The sequence below is a fragment of the Antedon mediterranea genome, chromosome 2, assembly GCF_964355755.1.
Source record: "Antedon mediterranea chromosome 2, ecAntMedi1.1, whole genome shotgun sequence".
NCBI classification, from domain to species: domain Eukaryota; kingdom Metazoa; phylum Echinodermata; class Crinoidea; order Comatulida; family Antedonidae; genus Antedon; species Antedon mediterranea.
The window spans coordinates 34,624,331-34,642,335 of record NC_092671.1 but is presented as its reverse complement, the minus strand read 5'-3'; the positions used below and the strand labels follow the sequence as shown (position 1 = coordinate 34,642,335).

The following is an 18,005-nucleotide window of genomic DNA, read 5'->3' as shown; positions in this document are numbered from 1 at the left end:
TTATTTACAGCGGTGGGGGTTCCCAACTTTTAAAACCAGGTTCACACCAAGCCAATACAAAAATACTGGCTATATACATTTTTGGTTGCTGCATTCAAATTGTGTATGAAATACAGACCCAATATTGGTTTTCATTTTTGTAAGGTATGTAAGAAAAGATCCCAAATTCGTACAGATTCATACATTTTTTTGGCATCTTAAATGTTGTTTTCTTTATATAATTTCAATTTTATATAATTTCAATTTTATTTACAATCATTTTATTTGTTTATTCGTGCACATAATTTTTTAATTTTCTTAAACACAAACAATCTTTTCCTTTTAATAGTTTTATTTATTATTATGTTTATTATATCCTGCTCATTGAATTTCTTTATTTTTGTTAATTTCTAACCCATATTTTTTTTTTCAATTGATTTAAAGCACTTAATCCAAGTTACTTAAAACTATTAAAATAAAGTTGTTTAAAAAAAATTAAAACACTAACCCATAACCCATACTGTTTATGTTTAATATATTTCATTAACCCGGTTAATATATTTGATTTATTTCATTGTAAAACCTTATAAGTCAGTCACTACAATGAACTGTGTATAACCCTGGTATAACTTACACAAAAAACATGCTAAATAATAAATAGTACAACAAATATAGTTACTGCAGTAACTGCAGAAGAATAATGTTTTTTTTAATATTATTAATGACCTATTCTATTTTCAGCACCTAATCCATGTTCTAGCAGTCCTTGCTCATTCATCTGTGTGCTCTCTAAGAATGATAATGGATTCCTCTGTCTATGTCCAGCAGGCTTAAAACTACAGATTGGAAGTAACATCTGTGCAAGTTAGTAAAATCATTTAAACTTACAATGTGAAACTTAAATGATGCTTATTATAGTTTATTGACCAAAAAAATCAATGGTTCGGAACCATCATGTAACCATTTTTTAATGCAACAAAACAATATAACCAATGGGAAAGATGAAAGAAGGGATGGACATTTACTTAGACAATTGTTCAGTATTGCTTATTAGATATATTTTGTCACTTTCAGCTAAGTAGACAATTAACCCTGGGATAAAACTTTGATCCAAAATCCTAAATGTAGAAAGGCCTGTGCATACTGAAGAATTTACACGCAAAGTGACACGTCAAATCAACCCGCACTATTAATGCGATTAATTTCAGTGTGAAAATCAAATTGAATGTGGTGTGCTGGTGTCAATCGATTTCCAACACGTTGAACTCGGAGGTTGCAAAGGCTTCACATGTAAATTTGTTTTAGTTGCTCCATGGGCAACTTTTTCAACTTTTGCATGACTCACTTCGATTTCACGCTTGCAATGTGTTTTGCTTCGCGTTTATAAGCTCAGCATGCACCGGCCTAAAAGCTTAAATAAGAAGTTAAGATTATTAAAAGTGGGATTTCTATGGTATTTGCTTTATTTTACAATCTCTAGAGGGTGATCCCTTCTTGTTGCTTGCTGCAACCGGCATTGTGGATGGTATTAGCCTAGATCCTACTGACCAATCATACACATCCGTCATACCAGTACTTGGAACTGAGAATGCAGTTGATGCTGATTTTGATGTGGAGAATGGATATCTGTATTGGGTTGATCAAACCACTGATGATGGTTATGGGCTGGTAAGTACAACAGTCAATCACAGCATTATCTCCAAAACTGGCCTCTGGACAATATGCCGAAACCAAACCACCAACATTTCTAAAGAGAATATCACCCCAGAAACATGAAAAATGAAGATTAATGACTTTGAATAGGCCAATTGGAAGTTAATCACTTCCATAGAAAAGAAAAACTAATGTTTTCACTTATAAAAAGACAAAATAAACGGTTAAATTCAACCAAGAACTCACTTACTTCCATTTTTTTGCTTTAAATTACAGTTTTGTTTTTTTTATTCACCTTTTGGTCAAAAGGAATAACTATTATGTGACATTAAAATATATTCAACAAAAATATTTTAAAAAAAAAACAATTTTTCAGGGGGACAATATATCTGTAAGAAAAATCCTTAAATATTTAAGGTAAACATAGGAACATCTACAGATTCTTATTTTGAAATTTGTTTCTATTATCAGGGCGTTATTAGACGTACTAACATCACTGGGGAAAACACTACCACAATTTCACCTTGGGCCTATGTTGGTTCACCCTCAACGATGGCCATTGATTGGCTAGCAGACAACATGTATTGGGGCAACCCCACTATGCATACTATTGAGGTGATGCAGTTAAACCGGAATGTTGCGTATCGTAAGGTGATCCTGTCCAATAAAGGAGGCACTGTTGCCGTTGACAATCCAGTATCTATGTGTGTTAATCCAACGGACGGGTAAGATTTATTTTATTTCTATAATTTATTTTGTTTACCAGAAGAACCACTAATTAATTAATTAATTGGAGGGCTACTTCAAATAAACTTTTTTTTAGGTGGCCGCCCATTAAAAACAATGTTACAAAATTGACCAAAACAGCTGTATTTTAAGTGTGATGCTTGTGGTATATCATTTTAGTAAATTGTTTTACCTATTAACATCAATAACAACAATGATGAAACAATCTATTGTGTTTAAAGAAAGTTATAATTGATAATAATAATATTAATGATAATTCCGTTATGTAGAAAATTGTACTGGGCAGATAATGGTGAAACGTCAAAGATAGGAAGTGTTGTAAGAGATGGCAGTAACCCATTAACTGTGACTACACAGAATGTTCAAAATATTTTCTACCTCACCATTGATATACCAGGTCAAATGCTCTATTGGACACAGACATCTGGATCGGTAAGTATAATCAAAGATGTAATTCTCAAGTTTATGTAAAAAACTATACTGTGTTTAAATGTACTAATGATATTAAAATAGAAACGGCGGACATCTTGTATAATTTATTTAATACCAATCAACTTTAATTATTTGTCTGTTTTATCTTCTAAAAATGCTCTTAAATTCTAATTGATTTTTTTTATTGATTTGTATTTATAGTTTTACTGTAATTTTGTCGGAAAAACCACTAAACAATCTTAGTTTACTTTGCTGTCTCATTATAGTTGGCTCTCTAGGAGCTTTCTTTCTGGAATGACTAACTTTTAATTTAGTGGTTTCTAATTTCAGAGGGTTTTCAATTCAGGATAGTATATGATTTGCGTAAATAAACATTTTTACATTTACATTTTAGATATGGAAGATGAGTGTAGGTGGTTCAAATCCGACACCAGTCCGTATTGATCTTGGATCTCCACGGGGAATCGCTGTATACCAAAACTACATCTATTATTATGGTAACTTATAATCTCTTTAAATGAGTTGAAAGATAGACTGGTCTATATTTAACTTGGCATTGTGTGTGGTATATAATTTGAGTAAATTGTTATACCTATTAAAATCAATAACAACAATGGCAAAACTTTAGTGTTAAAACTGTTATTAAGTTTATTTTCTGCTTCCATATTGAATTGAATGTCAATTATTACTATAAAACAAATCTCACTTCCCCGACTTTAAAAAAAAAGGACTACCAACAACTGTTTTTATGTGATCTTATTTTAATTTATTTATAGATAGTGATTATCAGAAAATTGAAAGACTCTCAGTATCTGATCCAACGGATGCAAGTATAATGCGTAGAAATCAATATTGGATACAAGGAATGCGAGTGTACACGCGGGAAGGACAAACGAACAATCCTTGTGGTACCAACAATGGAGAATGTGAACAGCTATGCCTAATCACTGGTGTTAACACCAAGGCCTGTGCTTGTTCTACTGGCTCTCTTTTGAATAATGATGGAAAAACATGTAGAAGTAGGTGGTTTATTAGAACTTTTTAACATAAATATTTTGTATTGGTCATTTATTTTCTGTCCACCATAGCATTTTAGCTCTTGTTCCACGTATGACCAACAAACCTTGTCTCATGGCAAAGAATTGTACAGTATATTTTGAAGGCAGGAGAAATGGTGCAAGAAATATACCATATATTGGAATATTTTCTGTCAACCTCCAACAATGTAAATATTCATTATTCTAAAAGGGTCTTACGTGACAATATATTTTAGCTTCTAATATTATGATCTCTTTATATCAATTCTATTTTATATCTTTTTTACTATTTGTTTGTTATACTGAGCCATTGATGAAATAAATGTTGTTGAACAGTAACCAATTTGCCAATTTCAGAATAGATAAACAATTGTACAATACAGTATAAAGCAAGTATCTTTTTAGCTTTAAGAAAACTGGAACTATATAGGACAGGATTGAACCTGGACCTTGGGATTGGAAGGAAAGGCCCAGATCCACATCCACTTTATTTTCATTCACGATTAGACACAGTTATGTTAACATGAATTCACATTACTCAAATCTGAATGGCCAGTAGTTCTCTATTTTGTTTTTTTGTAGATGTATCAGATTTCTTAATTGTGTCTGAAAGCTCTTTCATGAGAGGGTTCAGTCTTCAGCCAGAGGTTCATGATGATGCTATGTTACCAATATCAGCACAGGGTAAGTGCAAAGATTTTAATTGTGGTATGCTGGCTATGTTGATCGTTGTAACGTTTCCTAAAATGTTTATGATGACGACGAGTCAGGTCTTCCACCATGTCGGATTTGGGTAAATCTAAATGAAATCTAGGACTAAAACATAGCTGACTTGAAATTAATAAGTAACTGACACAGTGACTGTTTGAAGAAATCATGTCCTCTCTCTATGATAGTCCACCAACATTATGATATATGTATTATTATTTCCCTTCCACTGTTTGGCTCTGTCTCTTTGACAGTAGTATGCAAGTAAACAAGCCATCCAGGGTTGTTATTCACACAGGTTGCTTGCAATAACATGACACTATCACCTCATGACAATAGGCAAAACATAACTATTTATACCGTAAATAGATTTGCATCGGGAAGCTATGTTAATTTGGCAATGTTACAGAGATGGCAAAACATCTAAACAATTAAAAACTTGAACTTTTTTAATGTATAATCTTCTCCTGGTATCACGTCTGGTTGCAGACATTATTTACCATTGTTCTCTAGACTTCCCTGTTATATGCAGTTTGAATGAAATTGACTATTTGAATGTCAAATGAATAGAAATGTATGGTCGTGTTATCATATAGTATCAGTATATTAATGATTATCTCAACAATCAAGTTATTCTACAATTTATTGTTTTCCAAATGGTACATTGCATCTTGTATCTTCTTGTGTGCTTCCTTGGAAAATATGTAAAATTTTCAAGGAATGTGTAAAAAATTATATTTACAGCATTCATTTCAGTATTTTAATTGACAGAAAATACATTCCTTGTTGGTACACATTAATTCACTTCCCCCCACACGTTGTTGTGACACTATAGTATGCTAGAACTTGCAATCTCTCTTTCACAGATTACAGCAGTATTTCCAAGGTAGATGTTCATGTTGCAAACAGTTACATATACTACATTGATAATGATCAGCCTTCAATATTAAGAGTAAGACCAAATGGTGGCACTCCAGAAACATTAGTTGTAGGCAACGACAATGTTTTCAGAGGCCTAGCTGTAGATTGGCAAGCAGGTTTGTAATTTACTGTTTGAATATCTAAATTTATTTTAGTCTTTTTTGGGTTCCTATAACAAAAACAGGTAAAGATAAGCTTCCTTTGTTGTTTAATGATGAAAGAGATATTAAAACGTAAAAGCTGTAAATATAGCATATTATTGATAAAACCATGAACAAATTGAGGGAATGGTGTTATGAAAGAATATTAGAGTTTTAAAGAAACAGTACTAGGACCAAATCTTTAACAAATGTTATAGGAGCAGTGGGGAGGGGAATGTCCAAGGGAGAAATTCTGGGGGAAATGTTTGGTGGGGGGGGGGGGGAGGCGCTGTGGAGTCAACCAGGATACTCCCTTTTAAGTCTGTATGTTTTGTTTTTCTTTTTTTAAAAGATGATTTATGTATTACTCACTGAAATATTACTTTGGTCTTTACAGTAAATTTGTTGGTATTATGTCATAGTGTTGAACTGTTATGACCATGTCCTCTCCATGAAAACCTCTATAAACAATACCTTTTCTTATATCAGGTAATTTATACTGGACAAACAATGCTCCAAATGAGAATTACATTGAAGTGAGTCGATTAGATGGTAGCTATAGAACTGTACTTTGGAAGGCAATTGACAGTTTACCATCCTCGATTGCAGTTAATCCAAAACTTGGGTAAGATAATAGGCAATAGGTTTGAATTATGGCACTTAAGGTTGGATTGGTGGGGTAGGATGGACATTTTAAAAAGTTTTTAAAGGTTATTAGACACAGAAATGTAGCAGTATTATACATGAAAATAACAATTTGGTGTTTTACATGTACTGTAGCAACAACCCATCTTTTATAAAGATTGGTAAAAGAAAATCAATTTGGTCATCAATTCTTTTCCTAGAGCATATGTGTGACTGATGAGTGAATCTTGGCCACCGTCAGTGATCTGGTTTTAACAAGGAACTACAAAAATGTAGGCCTATTGGTTTTATAGTAAAAGTATATTTCTTTACAGTTACTTGTATTTTGCCGATAATGCTCAAATCAAAGAGATTGTACGTGCTGGGCTAAATGGAAGAGATCACGTTGTTTTGGTGAACACATCAATTAGTTCACCATCGGCGATTACAGTTGATTATGCCACAGATGATGTGTACTGGAGTGACACTAATGTTGATACTATTCAACGCATCAAGTGGGATGGAACCGGAAGAACAATCATTCAGTCATTCCTTACAAATCCTTCAGGATTAGCAATTTATAATGAATTTGTAAGTGATTGGAAATTTTTCTATAAAATGATGATGTCCCTTAGCCCTATAATAATTGCTTGAGATTTTGCAGAGACAGTGATCCATGGTCTCCGCTCTGCATGAGAGTGAAATTACTAGAACATTTGGAAATCCAGTGTTGGATGTTGGTGTTGATGTGGGGATATTAAAAATTTGTAAACCCATTCCTTCTAAAGAAAAAAAAATAAAAAAAAAAATTAAGTAAATAAATTAAAAGTAAATATGACCATAGATTGTGTTGCTAATTGTAAAATAAAGTACAGTCATGAGATTAAAATATAAATATATATTTTGTTTGGATGGCCCAGGCTGGATTTTGTCTTTATAATATATTTAAATTAATTAATTCATAATTTAATCATGATTAGAAAATCTTGTACATTAATTTGGTTTTTTTTGCAAATAACTATTTTAAGAATTAATATATTGTGTGTTTTCATTTTAGCTTTACTGGACTGATTCTGCTCATAGGAAGTTACTAAGGGCATCTAAAGATCCATCAAGCGCTTCACCAGTAGTGATGGCAGATGGCCTTGTAGAAGCAAGAGAGGTTGCCATATATGGAGATGCACTACAACAAACAGACAGTGGTAAATATATAGCCATTTGACATCAAGGAACAAGCTAGCTCAAGTCAATTGATGTGTAATCGATTGCTGCCTAAATACAGAAACCATAACATGGTGGAGAGTGTAGATGCGTAAAATGGAGTTGGACGTTGCAAATCAAAACTCCCTATTATTTCTTTATCTGTGTTTTTTTTATTGTATGTTAATGTTACATTTTTAAAGACTTGACCTAATTGTTATTGGAGTAGAGTTTCTTATGGCAGAAATAGCATGATATGAACTTCAAAAGGATCTATTTTTTTATTATATTCTGTAAATCTCTGTCTACACTATTAAACTAGTTTGACAAAAAAGTGTGATGTTCTCCAATCTGGTATGATATGCCCAAATATGTGATATGATATCATCATGTTTGATCGTGTAGATTTTATATATAATTGTAAGTTCCAAATTATACATTTTTTGTTTTACTATATATTTAAAATAGTTGATTTGTTTTTCGTTAGCAAATCAATGCACTTTGCAAAATGGTGGATGCGAACAACTTTGTTTCCGACAGACCGGTACAAACAGGAACCAAAGGCAGTGCGCTTGTGCTTTTGGAGAACTTCAGAGTGATGGTACCTCTTGTGAAAGTAGGTCACTTTATTTTTTGTATTTAGTGTTTCTTGCAGGACAGAAGAAAAATTATGCAAAATCACTTCCAGTAACTATGTGTTCTGGAACAAAGTACTGTATATACTATATGTTGTTTCTAAAGTACAAAAAGTAATTTTACCATCTGACGAGTTCCACCTACCATGTTGATAAAAACCGAAATAGTTAAAAAAAAAAAATTAAGTGCCTTGGTAAAATTTGTACTCCATTATTCATTTTTCTTTTCTTTATTTTAATACAATTATTTTATATCTTTTTCAGCTCCAAATGCATACTTAGTATTTGCCAAAGACAATGAAATCCGTAGCCTGCATCTTGACGAAACGGATACATCCGCTCCAATACCGGCAATCACGAACCTTAATCAAGCTGTCGCCCTCGACTTTGACTACATTGACGGAAGGATTTACTTTGCTGAGGCTCGTGGGAAAAAAATAAGATGGGTGCCTTCTGATGGAAGTGGAGAACCTGTAACTATTTTAACCCAGAGTGATGGTAATTTGAATATTTTTATGAATATGTATGAGTTATACCTGGCAGAAAAAAAAATTCAAATTAGTGGCTTACGCTCTGTCTACACTATCAAACTTTTTTTTCAGGACTACTTTCTCCAGAAGGTCTTGCATTTGACTGGATTCACAAGAGAATATATTATTCTGATCGCCGAGCTGGTACAATAACAGCATGTGGTATCGATGGTGGAAACAAGTCAGAAATCCTAAGAGCTGATAAACCAAGAGCTATTGTACTTGATCCTTGTGCTGGGTAAGTCTTCTATATAAAGACTACCTCTACCCTACCACTTTTCTGAAAACAATATATAATTTTATCTAGCAAGCTTGCTTAAAAAAAATTCTTCATTAAGATTATCATTAATTTTGCTAAATAAGTTTTCAAAATTACCTCAGCAAATATTTTATTTTTTCTTCAATCTTCAGATGTAAATCTTCATTTCATAAGATAAAAAGAATACTATTTGATAAATAATTTTTTCACTTAAGAAGTGGATAACTATTCTTACTTAAGTAAAAAGGTGATAAATGGCACCCTGTTCAAGTTTATGTACAAGACCAAATATGTAATCATAAAAGAAAAAATAATATTTTTCATAAGATAAAAAGAATACTGATTTGATAAATAAATACATATTTTTTTTACTTAAGAACTGGATAACTATTCTTACTTAAGTAAAAAGTTTATAAATGGCATCCTGTTTAAGTTTATGTACGAGACCAAATATGCAATCATTTATGTGATAAAATATTTTGGTCTTTGTATCTTCATTTTTGAAATGCCTTTATTATTTTAATTTAATAACTGATTATTATTGATTATGATTATTGTTAAACAGGAGAATGTACTGGTCTGATTGGGGAGCAGAACCGAAAATAGAAAGAGCGTCAATAATCGGTCATTATAGAGAAACACTTATTGATACGGACATAACCTGGCCGAATGGACTGACCATTGATTACGAAGAATCTAAACTTTACTGGGCAGATGCATATCAGTAAGTATATACTTATATATATATATATATATATATATATATATATATATATATAATATATGCGCTGCGCATGATGGGAAGGATTTGGAAGCAAACCTCATGATGCGTATGTACATGATTTGTTGTTTGTTTACTTCTTTCTCCAAGCCCTTCCCATTATACATTGTGTAATGACGTTCCTCGTGAAATTAAGCTATTTATGATAAACCTTATTGATGTGTGTTTATAATTGGTCAATTTAGTGGAAGCGTACAGTACATTTTGAAACCCAAATCATGCAGTTTTGCAACCCTTCACCTTATATTATACTCAGTTTGTTAATTCTCACTGTGACCACCTGAATCAATGCTACTCTAAATCTCCATGTATAACAGTATCATTCCAGTATTCAAGATTCAAGACATTTTATTTGTCCACATAAAATGTAAATTCATTTTACTTGGCATAATTAGGAGAGTAAAAGACAATAATTGCACAAATGCTATAGCCCAATGATAAAATATGGTTAATAAAACGATTACAAATTATTAACATTCAAAACAAAGGTACAGTATAGAGCTATCGTCGAACATTGAATCTTATCATAGGTAAGTTCTGTAATACAGCATCTCATGTATCATGTATCATGTTAAGTTTAGGTTAGAGCCTATGATATAGGTGTCACATGTGAAACACATAATATGCTGTATCAAAGAATTTGCGTATGATACTGGACAAATTTAGATACAGTAGTACCGAGAATTGAATGAATATTTACATAACCTGAATTGACATAAATTTGTAAAACAACATTCAAATAGAAAACCACATGATTGCTTCTTGTTCCTTGTTTATATAATGGCAAAAGAAGACAAACAAACAATAAAGCTAGTCTGATTATGATATAATACACAATCACAATGTAAATATGATGTTAGAGCTTTTAACATGAATAGTCAACAAAATTATTCAAAAATAAACAATACTGTATTACTACCAGTATTATTACATTTTGATTGCTTATAATGTAAACTACTTATCCATATAACCATGGAGCCTCGGAGGTATGTAAAGAAGGAGTAAGATGCTTGGTGACAGATTGCAAAGTCTTTGGTTCAAATACTGCCAGGATTTTTTTTTTCTCATGACAATAACAACATCACTACAAGAGACTTTGTGTAGCACATCCTGTTTATATGTTTGTCTTGTAAACACAGTGCTGTGACCTTTTCAGAAGGACAGTGAATGAACTCACTTATTGTATTCCTAAAATGAAAACAAAAATATTTATGGAGATCCTGCTTCGTGAATATACTCAAAGATGAGTCTGAATTCCAAACCCCTTTTATTATTATTATTATTATTATTTTATCTATAAAACATATACAGTAATTAAAAAAATAAATTACATTTATATCATTTTCTCATTTTCTTAGTGATCGTATTGAACGATCAAACCTTGATGGTACACAACGTGAGACGATTGTAGTGCGGGCTATTCAGCCATTTGCACTTACCCTTTATGGTAACTATATATACTGGACAGATTGGACGTTGAAAGCAGTACTAAGAGCCGAGAAGCACACTGGCGCTAATGAGGTCACTCTTGTGCAGGACTTGGATAAACGGCCAATGGATATACACGTGTTCATAACAGACAGACAAATATGTAAGTTGACAGACATTTATAGCTATTTATTTTTTTGGGGGAAGATATTAAGAAAATGATTTTACTCAGCTAAGAGTCTTAAATAAAACTGGTTAAATGGCATGTGAGTTTTAACCCCCCCCCCCCCACTCCATCTAATATAACCAAGGTAATCTAACTACAGGAAACATAACAGTCCTTTGATCTTATGTCTCGCTGTGAAAATTACAAACAGTACTGTAACTGTTTCTCCGCAGTGTGCAGTGTCCGTTAAGGGGCGTGCAAGTGATCATGTTGCAACCAAAGATAAACCCTTTGATTGCCCTGTAGCTCAACATCCTGTTACATTGTTAGATTGCCTTGGTATAACAGTTTAAAAGAAAACCAATCGATGGGTATGCCAGCTAATCAGTTATTATTTTGCAATTTTTAAAAAATTAATCATGATTGACAGCCATTGATGTTGAGTCAACTTCACTAACATCCTAGTTGTTTGACAGATTGGTGGAGAGATGCATTGCATGTTGGGTAATAATGACATTTTTGTCAATGAGTGCCCACTGTTTTATACAACCTTTTGAATGCACTTAGGAGGATAAGGTAAAGGTATTCATTATTGTCCTCAAGCTTAAATGGAAATTGAGGACATTCGGATTAGGCCCTCTATGGAACCACAGCAGTCAGCAATGCAGTGCCTACCCAGATCAGTAAACTACCTTTATTCCACAATGAAATCCCCTCACAATAAACCTCATTTATTGTATTGTGCACTTTTCTTCTATCAACCAAAACCACTGAACGTTTTAACCTTCTGCTACTACAGACAGGCGAATAGCTGTTCATATTTAGAGTTCAATGGTTTTTATTTGATATAAATCAGACACCATTGTAGAAAGAAGTTAGCCTTCAAATTTACAGAATGTCATTTAAATTAGAAATTGTTGTTGTGGATAGTATTTTTCTCTTTATCATCTATTATTTTTGTCTCAAGCTATCGTCTTAATTTTAATTTAAACTATGGTAGTTGAGCGGTTAGGACACATCATCATCATCAGTGGCGGATCCATGATTTTGAAATAGTGGGCTTAAAAATGGTGAAATGAAGGGCTGAGCTTAATTTGATGTCCTATCTTTTGCACTAAAATTAGCGAAATTTACTGGGGCCTGGGCTGGCTGGGCCCCCTTGGATCCGCCTCTGAGGCCCCCTTGGATCCACCCCAGATCATCATCAGAAAGACCAAGGTTTGGTCTGGTGTTTAAAATGTATTTTCTTCTGACCTAATAAGATGAATTCACTAGAAAAGATCCATCAACAAATACAGTAATATACCCTAATCAACAACCAATACAAACAAATTGATAAAACATGTTTATATGTTATGTTTAATTTACATTACAATTTTTAAATTGCCTAGGGTCACATCAGAGTAAACTTTCATGGAGTGATATCTTAATAGGGTGATAGTTTAATAGATTGATTCCTTAATATGGTGAATGAAACTATAATAGGGGAAGTTGTTAATGGTTTCATAAGATGTATTTGTGTATTAAACATTATGTGTTGCAAGTATTACACCAAATTAAACATAAAAAATAATATAAAACAATTGAATATAGGAAGTTTCAATGTAAAATAAATCTAATTATAGCCACGGTGAATTATTTTTGCAAATAAAAAATATCATAGGACCTAAAGGTTTCTACTGGCCATAACCTTTTCATGAATTTTTCAATCATATCCTTCCCATCAAACCCCTTTCTTCATTCTGCCTAACCCAATCACAGCCCAGGTTCAATTATGTGGTTATACAGTATCATAATTAATATATAACCTCTACCATGATACCCCATTCCCTCATACTATTTTAAATATGGCCTCCCAATTTATTATAGGCTATAGCCTCACTTAGCCATGAATTATCCCCTTTCCACTTTTAGCCCAATCCAATCAGGCAGAACATAATATTATCAGTGCATATCTTCCACTATCATAACCCCTCTTCCTCCATACCACCTTTACCATGGTGTGCCCCCCCCCCCCATTTAGTATAGGCTACAGCATCAATTAGTTATCCCTATCACCTTCCACCATTCAGCCCCACCAAAATCACAGAGCAAGCAGACCTCAAGGTTATCCCCCTCCCCATACCACCTTAACCATGGTGCCCCCCTTTTATTATAGGCTATAGCATCAATTATGTTCCTCACCTTCCACCATTCAGCCTCACCAAAATCACAGACCAGTTGGACCTCAAACATAAGGTTATCCCCTCCCCATACCACCTTAACCAGGGAGTCAGGGAGTTGTAAAAACTCCCTGCCTTAACCATGGCCTCCAGATTTATTGTATATCAATCATGCATGACTCAATCAAAATTCAACACCAAATAAACAATAATCCATCACCTTATTATTTTAATGAGAAAAGAGTTTGAGAGGTCAAATATTTGAGATAGATTCACTGATAATTAAAATCCCTATGTATTATCTTATGCTGAATTACATCATTGATAAGAGTGACTCACTTTCATTATAACACTAAAGGTAGGTTTGTTCAAAACCAAACATTCTTGGCTGGCAAAAAATAAAAACATAAACAAAAATAATTATATCCAGAGCTAAAAATGATAAAAAATGATGGGTGCATTACCAAATGTTGACACTCAATTCATGTTTATTTAACGATCACTAAACATAAAGAATATAAAGAAGAAGTATTAAAGTAAAGTGACACTTGTCTTTACTACCAGCTGTAGTGTTGACTTTAAAAATAGACATAATCATCACATTATAATAACAATTTAGACCAAACAATTAAAGATGTATTGTCTCCCTGAAATAAAAAATATTTTAAATAGTAAATTTTCTTTTGGATGATCCAAAGTCGAATAAAATTCGTAAACTTACGTTTTTTACTCTATCTTTCGCTGGTCAACGACGCAGCTTAATCATGAGTGAGTCTCTGTGACTTGGACTTGTTACCATTAGATCTCGTATATGGTATAGGGCCATCTATAGATCGTTCAGGTTTTCCCAAATGGGATTGTCGGGGCCTCCTCTTAATATACTATACAGTGATCCAGATGAACCTTTTTACTAATAAAAAATATTGTTTTTAAATGTTTTTTTTTGCTTTTACCAACAATTGGATCAAACATAAATTTATTTACCTGAAAAAACTGTATTTTCTTCTTGTGTCATGTTTGCTTAATTTGTATTATTTTGTAAAATGTATCTTTTGCCTGAATAAATAATAATATTAAGCCAGCCAATAGATTTTTGGTTCAATTTAACCATTTATTATGTTATTTTATAAGTGATTTTTTTTTTCCATTTTTCTTTCCACAGAAGTGATTAACTTTATTAAAACTACAAAATAACCTATTCAAAGTCTGATTTGATTAATCTTCATTTTGGATGACAACATCTTTAAAGTGTGTGAAATGCACATTTCTGTCACAAAGTGCTTGTTAGTGTAAAACAATAGGTGATAGCTTTGATGTTCTTATTTGACTATTATATGAAAAGGTACACTAGTTTAAAAACAAAGTGCCTACTAAATACTGCTATTGTTTTTTATACCTGTTAAACACACACAAATTAAATACATTTCATTCATTCAGGCTTATCGCCTGACTTTATTTACTTTAGGCCTCTGGCCCCTAGTAATTAACAAAATAATAATTACATTGAAAAATAAAGCAATTTATGGTCACAACATAAATGAATTAATTAATTTCGTTCTCTAAGCACAACATATATCTTAACTTATAAGCATGATAAATATATTTAGATAGATTATCAATAATTATTGGATCCTGTTATGACATTAAACGGCAGAATTTAAAAGTACTTGGATTTTCAAAAAATAAAGAAGGTATACATTTTTTTCTGATTTCCTTGTAACGAGAGCAAACCGTAACAAAATGATATTCATCTTCAACTTCATTTATTTTACATAACCTATTGCTGCGCTCTATTCTTTTCCACCTTCCCTTTTCTACCTCTAGTTGAAGTGTGCCCAGTCTTAGTTGACTTAAAGCTCGCTTATACTAGTATCAAGGGTCTGTAGTAAGTATCCATCTACTCCAAAATTGTTTTTGAACATTTTATAATATCTTAATTTTGAAGAAATATTTATGCTTTCATGAAAGGATTGGCGTTCCATATCGGTTAGCCTTTCTTTTATTTTATTACGGTAATTATACAAAATTTATCAAGGACATTATTTTGTGAAAACCATATGTTTCCATGACCAATATAGCATAACATATGTTTTACATCGCTTACCCAACAATTACTATTATTTTGCACTTTATGAAGTTGAGATTTATAACATTTCTTATTTACTAGTCTTACCCAATAACGGATAACATTGAGTAAACTTTCGATTGAATTGAATTGAATTGAAATTTATATTTATACTGGGTAACCTCTTCAGTCAAAGACTGGTCTCCCAAAGGGCCCAGTTGGTGATCAGTGGCTGTGATGTACTAATACACCGGGGTAACCCCCTACTCGTCTCGAAAGATGTACTAGGTTCTTTAAAGTGCACACGAGCTAGATGTGTACACTGGACCTACGGTTTATAGTCCTTATCCGAGAAGACTCGTTCTACCACCAGAACCATGGAGTGAGTGAGCCTCGAACCCTGCCGATGTTATGGCTACGTAATTACGGTTCCACTGTCTTAACCGCTCGCCACATTCTCCTCTAAACATTTGTGGCTGATTTCCCGACCCCTAAAACATATCTACAGAAATTATTTTGAATATCATCAATTTTGTTGTTGTTTAGTTTTCCCCATATTTCACTACCATACAGTATAATTGGGTTTATTTTAACATCAAATAAGTAGTTCCAAATATTCACTTGTAGATTTCCATATTTCTGATATACTATATTTTTGAGCGAGAAAAGTGCTTTATTAGCCTGTGTATTATTTTGTTCTCTGGCCTTTTCCCAATTTCCTGAACAATCGAAAGTGACTCCAAGATATTTAAGAGATTTTACTATTTCAATTTCTTTACCAAGATAATTCTACTTTTCGTAGTTCTTAAGTTTTCCATTTTGTTTAAATACTATTATTTTACTTTTGTCAATGTTAACTACCAATCCCCACCTATTACAATAATATGCTAATTTATTTAAAAGATCTTGTAATGAGTACACTGTATCACTGATTAAAACAAGATCATCTGCATACAGTAGGTGATTAATATTTATGTTATCAATTTTTATATTGTTTCGATTTTCAGCAGTATGTAATAACTCCGTTATATCATTAATAAAAATATTAAATAATAATGAAGATAAAGGTTACCCTTGTTGTATTCCTACTTCACATTTAAAGGATTCTCCAATTTTGTTGCCAACCTTTACATGCCCTTTTAGTTTACTATACATTGTTTTTATAACTTTGATTATTTTACCTTTTATACCAGATTTTCTTAGTTTACTTATAAGGAAATCGTGTCTAATAGAATCGAAAGCGCGTTTTAAATCTATAAACGCCATGTACACAGTTCCTCGTTTTTTTGAGAGATATTTGTTAACAATTGTGTCTAAAATAAATATGTTATCAATAGTATGACAATCTTTATTTAGTATTATATTCTAAAGATAAAGACAGAAGTTTTTTTTTTTAAATAGGTGCAGTGCATTTAATAATTTATTTTACATCGGATAAAATTTCATTAAAGTACTTCATAAAGATATTATAGTTTACTATACTATCTCTATGTTTTAATCAATTATTAATTAATGCATCCATTTTTGTAGCATTATTTATGAGATTTCAGAATTGAATAAAAACATTAGGCTTAATTCTTGTAGCTTTAGTAAAATATACTTTCTTGATATAAATTGTAAAATATTTTCATTTGACTGTGTTAAGACACATGATTCAATATACAATTAAGTTTGCCTCTTTCGCTATTTAATAGCCCGTCAACATAGTTAGAGAAAAGAAAATATTTATATTACAATATTATTTTATTTATTTAAAGAAATAACTTATGTAATTTACAAAAATACAAACGTGTAAACAAATAGAAAACAAAAAAAATCTGCCAAATTGTGGCAACAACAATTTGAAACAGTGTCAGTAAAATGTTGCATGAAATTGACTACATAAACCAAATATCAAGGGTATGCTTATATTCAAGGTTTTTGTGTACCTGTATGATCATAGAGAATACTGTTATGAATGTACAGTGGTGTACTCATTGCTACTATTACCCTTTTATTTAAAGAAATAATTTATTAATTTAATTTCCACAAATACAAACATGTAAACAAAAATAGAAAACAAAGAACAGCAATTTGAAATAGGAAAAATGTAAATAAAATGTTGCATGAAATTGACTACAATTAAGCCTAATAATAAAGGTACGCTTTTATACTCAAATATATGTTTTTTGTGTACCTGTATGACTATAGAGAATTATGTTATGAATGTACAGTAGTGTACTCATGCACAGATTACTTGGCATCCCTACAGGAAAATGGAGTTGTCTGTTGCCAACGGTTGCAAAAATTAATACCAATTAGAATTCTAAGGTAGATGATTCATCATAACAATAATGGAAGAAACCATTCTCTTAATATTATTTCCATTTTTTATGTAGTTATACCAAAATATATTTCTTATAATGATTAATTTGTTTGCTGTATAATGTTTACAATCATTTTGATATAATGTTTTTAAATATAACTATAAAACAAAGTAAAATTATGCATTTCCTCCTGAGGTGTGGAATGAATAGCATAATGTATTGTGTATTCAAT

General features: G+C 31.9%; 1 protein-coding gene across 1 annotated transcript in view; it reads left to right on the top strand.

The window, feature by feature from the left end:
• The window catches only part of LOC140040867 (low-density lipoprotein receptor-related protein 2-like), a 121,847-nt gene that overhangs the window by 53,282 nt on the left and 50,560 nt on the right, over positions 1–18,005 (top strand). The window contains exons 33-48 of the mRNA XM_072087113.1: positions 721–843; positions 1,460–1,647; positions 2,104–2,357; positions 2,649–2,811; positions 3,206–3,308; positions 3,588–3,830; positions 4,431–4,532; positions 5,423–5,593; positions 6,107–6,242; positions 6,577–6,832; positions 7,299–7,443; positions 7,929–8,057; positions 8,341–8,574; positions 8,679–8,844; positions 9,431–9,589; positions 11,005–11,237. Coding sequence (XP_071943214.1) covers positions 721–843; positions 1,460–1,647; positions 2,104–2,357; positions 2,649–2,811; positions 3,206–3,308; positions 3,588–3,830; positions 4,431–4,532; positions 5,423–5,593; positions 6,107–6,242; positions 6,577–6,832; positions 7,299–7,443; positions 7,929–8,057; positions 8,341–8,574; positions 8,679–8,844; positions 9,431–9,589; positions 11,005–11,237 — 2,805 coding nt within the window. The remainder of the gene's footprint in view (positions 1–720; positions 844–1,459; positions 1,648–2,103; positions 2,358–2,648; positions 2,812–3,205; positions 3,309–3,587; positions 3,831–4,430; positions 4,533–5,422; positions 5,594–6,106; positions 6,243–6,576; positions 6,833–7,298; positions 7,444–7,928; positions 8,058–8,340; positions 8,575–8,678; positions 8,845–9,430; positions 9,590–11,004; positions 11,238–18,005) is intronic.